Genomic DNA, 9,676 nt, shown 5'->3' with positions numbered 1-9,676 from the left:
GGAGAAAGCAGAGGGGCAAAGGATGCTGGGAGGCAGGACCACCACTTTTATATTACAGGTTCTTCAGGAGAGCAGTGGAGTAACTTCTCAGAAAGGCTTTTTTCTTTTTTACCCTCTTGGGTTAATACGGAAATCAGATGCATTTGAAGAACAACTTTTCCTTCCTTATAAATATAGTCGATTCCCGTAGTTTGTAATAGTTATGTTTTACTACCAACGCTGAATTAGCCAATATGGAACCATTGCCCCTAGAAGAGTAAACGGGGCTAGGTACCCGTGAACCACTGGTCACAACACCTTAGTTACCTATTCAATACATAACCTGATTTTATATGTGTTTTGGTTTAAAGATGCTGTAATATATATTTTCTATTCATTAACATCGAATTTATGGCGAATGGCACTGTGACTCATGCCTGAATGAAGGCAGTTTCTCTGTAGGGAAACATCACAGATTTCTTGCACTTAGGTAGCCCTTCAGCTCTACCCTTGGGGCAGTTTTAAACAGAAAAGTCACCGACACAAAACAAAAAAGTGTGAAAAACGTGGCGCTAAATAGACTGTGGAGAGGATACTTTTTGTGGTGTGAGAGCTGAAACAAGCAGGCAGGGCTTTGCTTCCTTAGACCTCAGCAGGGAGCATGCACTTTGAGCAACTAAATTTTTCACCATTCCACAGTTGTCCATAAATGGAAATAATAATGCTTATGATATATTGTGAAGATTAAATAAAATGATAGCTGTGAAGAATCTGTAATGAGACACAGAGAGGCAGAAATGTTTTACTTTACATCAACTTTGTATGCGAAACAAAGTTAAATACATAAAATTGGTTAAATAAACTATCATACAATGCTTAGATAATATACATATAACAAGACTTTATGCAAATCTTTTGGGAAACTGTCAGAGAAAATTAAAAACAGAAGATAAAATGTTATGAAATCAAATGAAAAGTAATATAGTGTAGATTCAGTATATAAAGTCAGGTTTTTTAGCCTTGAATGGGTATGCCTGTTGAGGGCAAGGGGAACTAGCCAGAACATAGCTGTAAGGAAGCAAAAGGTGTTTTACTAACTAACGCAAAGAGGCTCCGGGACACGCCCGAAGAGCAGGGTGTGTTCCAGGATGTGGGTTAAGAGCAAAGGTGAGTCAGGCAGATAGCCATCTGGACAGTCACTAGGGAGGGAAATTTTGCCCCTGTGCACATGCTCGACTGACCAATCAGGTAAAGGAGCACGAGCCAGTGCACGAGTTAACTCACCAATAATCAGTAACCCTATTGTGCCCCTGAGCCAACCGCTAACCGCCACATCTGCTTCTGTATCCAGCTTGCTTGCGAGCCTCCATAAAACCCTAAGCCTGTAAGCGTTTGGCGCGTTTGGCGCGACTCTCATTTGCAGCCCTTTCGGGCACTGTGTCTCCAGACACTTTGGAGAGTTCGCCCCTGCGCAGGTTAAACTTGGCCAATAAAGTAACATCTTTGGAACCCCGAAAGTCTCCGACATTTGTTCTCGCGGTTGGTGAATGCAACATGCCAATGTATAAAAACCAATTTTGAACTATTGATTGATGCCAATTTCTTCTGTTCTTTAAAAAACCTGTACCATTGCTAAGGAAAATCTCCCAATTAATGAAGTTACATAATCAAATATACACATACCCAACATTTATATGTAAACATACAGTAAAAATTATTTTTGCCCTTTTGTTCTTAAAGAACAGATTTGACAGCATATGGACTGCAAGGAAAAATTAAAAAGATAAAGATTAAAATTCAAATGTCTTTCAACTCCTACACATGTTATACTTCACTCTCAACCTCCAAACTCAGGAAAATGTTTCTGTATCATTTACCAACGCTCTCGAAAGTATCCCAGGTTGTCATGGTGACTTTGTGCCCTGCAGAGCCTTGCAGTCTGGGGCAGTGGTTTCCTAATTCCTCATGGTTGTGAAATCCTTTTTTTTTTTTCCGTGCTGTGTCTCAATTTTCCAGCCTAATACTACATCTGAGCCCACTAGAATAGTGGCAAACAAGAGATTTAATTTGGAACAGAGAAAACTGATGAGTAGTTAGTAGTCACAGGAGTCAGTAAGTCAGTCTGGAAAGCTGATGTAACCCTCCACGGGTATAAATCCTGGGATGGCCCTCAATGAAAACATGATGGCACCTAGTCCTTGATAGAATTTCTCATTTATTTCTTGACCTGCATGGGCTGATTAAATAAAAAAAATCTTGTTGTCCAGGCTTTAAAAATAATGATAGGTCCTGGCTGGGTAGCTCATCTGGTTGGAGCATCATCCCCTACACTAAAAGGTTGCAAGTTCCATCCCTGGTCAGGGCATGTACAATAGGCAGCCAATTGATGTTTTTCTCTCACATGCTGTTTCTCTCTCTCCCTCTCTCTCTAAAATCAATAAACATATCCTCTGGTGAGGATTAAAAAGAAATAATAAGAACCTGGTAGTCAGGGTACAAACTTGGGGTTAGCCCTTCTCTTCCCTCCACCCCCTAGTCTCTTTCTTATTCCCAGACTGGGAGCTTTGCAGATTTGTGAGTTCCTATAGTGCAGACACTTGTGGATGTGATGGACTTGAGCTCAGTTCTGACAAATAATCTTGCTGCCTGTCTTGGTCTGTTTTAGGGCTCTTCGAGTTATCTTGCTGGGAGGGTATGCGAGAGCAAGGACAAATCTCAGTAAGACTCTTTGAATGTGGAGGGAAAGAGGCTAAGAAATGGGACAGCACATAAAAGCAGGAGAAAGCTGCATGTAAGAAACAACAACACGTTTTTTTGGTGGTTGTTAACACCCACTTGGGGAGAGAAACCATGTCTTTTGTCAGTCTACGTAATGAATAAATACATTGTTATTTGGTGGTACCTTTACCAAGTATTTTGACTCTGCCCAATGCCAAAAGTAGACATTAGCTGGCCACAGCATATGTTCTTCATGAAGGTTAACATCAAAGTGTAAATTATGTATCACTTTATTCTCTTTAATGAATCTTTAGTTCATAAATAGTTACTTAAACCTGGAAAATCTGGGATCCGAGAGGTCAAAAAAGACTTAAGAAAGTCTTTGAGCTACTCTAGTGTTTTGAAAAACTGAACTGAAATTGAAGGAAAGTCTGCAACAAGGAAGCAAAGGTTTCCCAAAACCTTGCATTTCTTTCCTTTTAACTGGTAATACCTGTATGAGTTTGACATAGGTGCATTTGTTATTTCATTTTGGTCAGGAGCTCTTATCAGTGGTTATATGTCAATGACTTTGGCGAAGAAGATAAAACAAATAATTATCACAATATATTTAATTTGATTGAAAGGAAAAAAATCTTTAGAACATTGGAGTTCATGCTTTCTGCAAATACCTCTTATATTCCATTCGCTGCAACAGATACTGGGGATAGGAACACAGAGGAAGAACAGCTCCTGCCTTTAGGGAGCTCACAGTGTAATGGATAAAAGCTTGTCCTAAAGTAGCCGACAGAAACATCGTGGCCCTGGCGTGGGTGCTGTAATTGAGATGTAGAATAGAGATGTGAGAGCAGTGGAGAAGGAGCATCTAATCCTCTGGGGGGAAAAAGATGGGGGCTGTTAAAGAGGGCTGCAGAGAGAAATTAGTTTTTGAGAGAGCTGACTCCTGAAGGCTGGGGTGGATTTCAAAAGAAACAGATGGCTTGAAGATCTGGAGGTGTAAACTGCAAAGGGATTGGCTGAACCCCAGAGAAATGAGACTGACAGTTGAGCAGGGACCAGATATGGTGGATCCTAAAAACGATGACAAAGCAATCACGGCCACAGAACCCACTGAAGCCTTTTATAACATAACAATGACATATGCTTTAGAAATGGATAATTTTTAAAAATATTTTATTTATTTATCTTTTAGAGGGGAAGGGAAGGAGAGAGGAAGAGAAACATCAATGTATGGTTGCTTCTCATGCATCCCCTGCTGGGAACTGGCCTGCAACCCAGGCATGTGCCCTGACTGGGAATTGAACCGTGATGGTCTGGTTTGCATGCCCGCGCTCAATCCACTGAGCTACACCAGCCAGGGCTTTAGAAATGGATAATTTTAATGGAAATATGAAGGATGAATTGGAGGGGGCTAGGAAGACCAGGGTAGTTTTTAATTTTCTTTTTTTAAAATTTATTAATCGGGGTACAACATATGCACAGTAAAGTGCATAAATCTTAAGTGTTTAGCTTGATAAATGTTTTCATATATGTATGCTTATGTAACCACTAACCAGATTAAGAACTTCTCCGGCATCCCAGAAGTCTCCCCTGTGCTTCCCAGACAATTCCCATTATAGCTTTCACTCCTCCACCCCCCCATTCTATGCAAAGCCACTATCTTCTATCACCATAGGTTTGTTTTCATTGTTCTTGAACTTTATGTGAATGAAATCATAGACTATGTATTCTTATACATGGTTTCTTATGCTCGACATTATGTTGTAATATTTATCCTTGTTGAGGAATGTAGCAGGAGTTGATTCTTTTTCACTGTTGTGTATATCCCACAGTGTGATTTTATACCACATTTAACTTACTCATTTTACTGCTGATTGACACTTGGGTTGTGTCAACTTTTTGGATATTGTGAATAATCATGCTTAGAACATTTTTTACAATGTGTCTTTTGTTAACGGATATACCTACTCATTTTTTGGGGGGGGGTCTAGATCCAGGAGTGAAATTGCTGTTATTATCAGTATTTTTTCCTTTAGTCATTCTGGCACCACATTCTGTTAGGTGGTCATTTGACGATTGTGAATAAAGCTGCTATGAATATTCACATATAGGTCTTTACATGGGCATATATTTTCATTCCCCTTGAATAAGTACCTAGGTCTGGGATTGCTGGGACCTCTAGTAAGTGTATGTTTGTGCAATAAGAAACTGCTGAACTGTTTCCCAATGTGGCTGTATCATTTTGAATTCCCACTGGCAACCTAGGAAAGATTCAACTGGAACTCCTGTCGTCATCAATATTGTGTAGTGATGACACTTTGAAAAATGCAGCCGTTATTGCAGTTCTAAGGTGGTATCTCTGTGTAAATATTTTTTAAATTGAGGTAAAAATGTCAGGGTCTTTAAAATGGTAGAGCGTGCGCAGGGAAAGAAAGAAGACGCTCGGCCGGCGTCTCTCTCCATCCCTTAATTTCGAGTGTGCACAAGCCGGGCAGGGGTGTGGCGGGCCAAGCTGTCAGGGGCGTGTTGTGGCTGCAACAGCGGTCACAGAATCTCGAAAGCGACGGAGCTAGTGCGCACGGAGGCCTAGTAGCGATGTCTCAGTTCTCTGCAGTGACGAGAGTAGCGGTAAGACCACCTAGCCCTCGCCGACTCGCCAAACCCAAGTCCGCACGCGATTCAGAATCTATAATGACGCCTCTTTCTCCCAGGATACTTGAAGCTGTCTGACCCGGAAGCTTCTCTGCCGACCCGGAAGCAGAGCGGTGGGAGGCGCCGCGGTGGAGCCACCGCCCCCAAGCAGCTGGGCCGCCGCTCCGCCGCTCCGCCGCGGATTGGGGAGCCCGGAGAGCTTCGGCGCCGGGTTGCCCTGATGGTCCCCAGCAGGCGGCGGCGGCAGAGGCGGCGGGAGGATGACCTCTCCCCGGGAGCGGGGTGCCGATCTGGCCCGTTTCTACACTGTCACAGAGCCTCAGCGACACCCAAGGGGCTACACGGTGTATAAGGTCACCGCCCGGGTAAGTGCTGGTGTTCCGGCTTGGGTAGGATCCAGAATTGGGACGCGAGGGGCTGGGGTGGGGACCCTGGTGTAGGGGTACCTGAACCCAGGTCAGAGCCGGGGGTGGGACTGGGTGGGGCTGGTGCAGGGACGTGTGTCGAAGGTGGGGGGCTTATCGAGGGATGCCCGATGCCGGGGACTCCACAGGAGGTTGTGTTTCCATTCCCCAGTGATGCAGAGGTCGATTCAATTGATGACTCAGCCTCCGTCCCGTTGGGACTTTCTCTTCTGAGGCTGAAATTTGCAGAAGTGGTTGCGCTTGCTTCCTAGGGATATGCAGATTAAAGAAATAATTTATGTATTATTTTATTTATGTAATAGATAAAAAAACTTCTTCTCTCGACCATTTTATACGGCGTCATTTTTTGCACCGAGGCAGACAGACTCTTGAGAAAGATGTCAGTGTTAGGGCCGCCAGTAGGACCTTTTTCTGTCTGTCTTTTTGCCTTTGAGTTTTTCATGGTTTACAGTAGGAGACATACGAGAAATTATATTGTCTTGTGTGGGTTGTCTTGAGGGCCCATTTAAAGGCTGTGAGTCTCCTTTGTATTAACTTAACCGGCCCAATTTTTAGTACCCACTTCATGTTTGATTGCTCTTGCTCCTTTTAAAGAGTTTGTATCTCTCTTCTTGGAAGATGATAATAAAATTAGGTCTATATGTATGCAATGCATGTATGTATGAGTATGCATGTATATTAGGCATTTCGTACACATCACCCCAAGTTAATCCTAATTTTAATGATGAGGAAACTGAAGTTGAAGGAAGTTTTGTAACTTGCCCAATTTTACATTGCAAGTCAGTAGCACATCTGGGATTTGAGGCCAGTCCTGCCTAGCTCTAAATTGTGTGAAAAGTTATGAATTAACTTTATTATTACCACTCATTGTTGAGAAGGAAAGGTACAGATAGTAGTGATAACATAATATACATTTGGAAGATATAGTAATGTGTGATAGAGAGTTCAAGAAGTAGGTCTTAAGAAGTGCTTGGCATGGTTTATGGAGATGGCGCACAGCTGAGACAGACATGAGAAGTATGGGATGAGCAAGTTTGTTTAAAGATAATAGATCAGACCTGGCAGAGGGCTGCACTGAGAACGGAGGGAAATCTGCTACTCTGTTTGCAAGTAAGGTGGTTGTATAGGTGTAGTGTAAGAAAGACTGTTTAAGATCAAGGGGCCCTTATTACAGCACTTTTGAAACCTTTGTAGTCATTGGGCCCTTCAAAAATCCAGACTTTGTTTCCTAATGTGATTTATGGAATTAAAATTATTTTCAATATATGTAACGTGCCCCTCATAGCACCCTGTTCATCCCTTACAACACTATAAGTTACATTGTATCGATCTGTTTATATGTCTGTGTCTCTAGTGCATCTAAAACTGGTCTCTGTCATTGGTATTTGTTTAAGGCAGAACAGGGTACACGTACCTAAGATACATTGTTGAATGTTTTCCTCTCCATTCTAGGCAGCTCACCCAATATATGTTTAGTTCCAGGCACGAAGTGCTATGAGGTATATGGGGCTGAATAAAGCATGGGCCTTTCTTTCAAGGACACTCCTAGTAGATGAGAGTTTCCTGGAGTTTGTACAAAAGAGTTTCCTTTTGTACAAGATAGAAAGTGTTAAGTGCCATAAAAGACTAGAAAAGAGCTATGGGATTTCAGAAGACAGAGATTGCTTCTGGCTCAAGGGATCAGGGAACATGTACCAATTCAGACAGGTGGTCAAAGATGGGAAAAATCCAGACAGGTGGGATAAAAGGAGAGAGCATCCTAAGTGGACGAAGGATAGGTAGAAGGGATAGAGCTCATAAGAGCTTGAAGGTATAAATGTGTGTGGAACTTGAAGAGCCAACACTGCAAATGATAATTGCTTGTATTCTTACTCTACTAAAGGCAAGGTTAACCCAATTCAGATCTTAAATACAATTCAACAATGAGCTATTTACGGAACTAACTTTTATGGCAATGTAAATTAGAACATAAAGTAGCACATTGCTTCAGAATTAACCAAGTCCATATAATATGCATGCTATATATTGCTGGTTTTCTGAACTTGAAAATTGCTTGAGGGAGAAGCATCCATATTTACATAATGGTCCAAGGGCTGAAATTCATCTTCTCCATTACCATAGTTACCTCTCTTTCTGTACTCCTCAGAAAAAGTTCACCCAGTGGCATCATAACTGAGCCATACACCTATATATGCTGCCTTTCTTCTCCTTGCCCTCATTTATTGCTTATGTTGCAGATTGTAATTTCAGTGTGTAAGGGTCAACATGAAGGTATACTTAAAGTATACTTTAGGTATACCTAAAGTATACCACAGATACTTAAGTATCTGTGCTTAATATTCTAAAACAAGTACAATATTTATTAGTTTTTGAGACTGAAGGAGAAAAACATCTTTCCCTAGAAGAGTTAGCCAAGTAAATAGTACCCTCCTGAGAGAACTTCATGAGATAAAAATTAGGGATGTCTTCTCTATGTTTCTGTACTTTCAGCTCTGAGGAATAATCTCTATATTCTTTATCCTTACAGGGTTCTTTATGTAGGAGTAGAATTAGAATCCTTGGAAATACCATTGTTAAATTTTGCATAAATTTTAGCATAAAGTTTCTTGCATCCTCTTAAATCTCCTTTCTACTTTTTTTTTTTTTAAAACAATCATCTGGAACTTTGCAGGTTTAGGTAATAACCTTGTGGCCAGTTATAAGCTTGTTAACAGATTTCCTAGTTAACCTCTGTGTTGCTTATTAAATTTTACCTAAAATAAGTATGAAAAACTCTTTTGTAGGTTTCTGTGAGTCTTTAGATGAAGGAGACAGAGATATAAAAGAACCAGTAGCAGTTTTGGGTTGTTTCATCATGCTGAGTTTTCAAAAGTCTCATGTTGTAATAGAGATTTCTCTACAACACTGAGTGGTAGTTCTTGTTGGCATTCTTGCCATGAGCATGGAAAGCAGAAGGTATGCCTTTGTAGAAGACACAGTGTTGCCTTATGGCTTTATTTTGTTTATACTGAGGCATAATTTAAAGTGTTTTTTTAAGGTTTTATTTATTTATCTTTAGAGGGGAAGGGAAGGAGAGAAGGAGAGAAATATCAGTGAATGGTTGCCTCTCATGAGTCTCCTGCTAGGAACTGGCCTGCAACCTAGGCATGTGCCCTGACTGGGAATTGAATCATGATCCTGTGGTTTGCAGGCCCGTGCTCAATCCACTGAGCTACACCAGCCAGGGCTATATTGAGGCATAATTTATACACTGTATAAAATTGACCAATTTTAAGTGTACAGTTTGATGAGTGTGGACAAATGGTCACAGTTGTGTAAACACCACCACAGTGGTCACGGCAGGAGTTTTCCAAAGCTCCTTTGCACTCAGTCCCCTCTCTCCAGCCCCTGGCCCTAGGCAGCCATTGGTCACCTTTCTGTGTTAGACTAGGTTGTAGTTTCTAGAGTTTTATGTAATTGGAATTATACAGCTTGCATTTTGGGGGGGCGGTTTGGCTTCTTTAACTCAGTATGATTATTTGAGATTCATCTCTGTTATTGCTGACCAGCATTCCGTTGTATGGTTATAGTACAGTTAATCCGTTCACTTTTTTGGAGGGCACTTGGGTTGTTTCCAGTTTTCGGTTGTTATGAAGACAGCTGTTATGAACATTTGTATATAAGTATTTGTATGGACATGTGCTTTTATTTCTTGATGGCATATGACTTTGTATACTGTATCTTTTTACCTTTTTAAAAAATAATTTTTATTTTTTTATTTATAGTTAACTTACAATGTTATATTAGTTTTAGGTGTATAACCCAGTGATTAGTCACTTACATAACTTACAAAGTGGTATTCCTTGGTAAATCTAATATCCATCTGGAACCATACATAGTTGTTACAATATTATTGACTATAT

The 9,676-nt window shown here is 40.9% G+C and overlaps 1 protein-coding gene across 3 annotated transcripts in view; it reads left to right on the top strand.

The window, feature by feature from the left end:
- Nucleotides 1–5,472: 5,472 nt before the first annotated feature.
- Nucleotides 5,473–9,676, top strand: part of RPS6KC1 (ribosomal protein S6 kinase C1) — a 159,746-nt gene continuing 155,542 nt past the window's right edge. For 2 of the 3 annotated variants that reach the window (XM_037027665.1, XM_037027663.1), the window contains exon 1: nucleotides 5,473–5,714. In XM_037027665.1, coding sequence (XP_036883560.1) covers nucleotides 5,610–5,714 — 105 coding nt within the window. In that variant the 5' untranslated portion in view covers nucleotides 5,473–5,609. The remainder of the gene's footprint in view (nucleotides 5,715–9,676) is intronic. The other variant, XM_037027664.1, reaches the window with a different exon arrangement.

Source organism: Sturnira hondurensis, unplaced genomic scaffold (assembly GCF_014824575.4).
Source record: "Sturnira hondurensis isolate 20B ecotype Veracruz unplaced genomic scaffold, ASM1482457v3 Scaffold0019216, whole genome shotgun sequence".
In the NCBI taxonomy this organism is placed as follows: domain Eukaryota; kingdom Metazoa; phylum Chordata; class Mammalia; order Chiroptera; family Phyllostomidae; genus Sturnira; species Sturnira hondurensis.
This window is presented reverse-complemented; position numbering and strand designations above follow the sequence as displayed.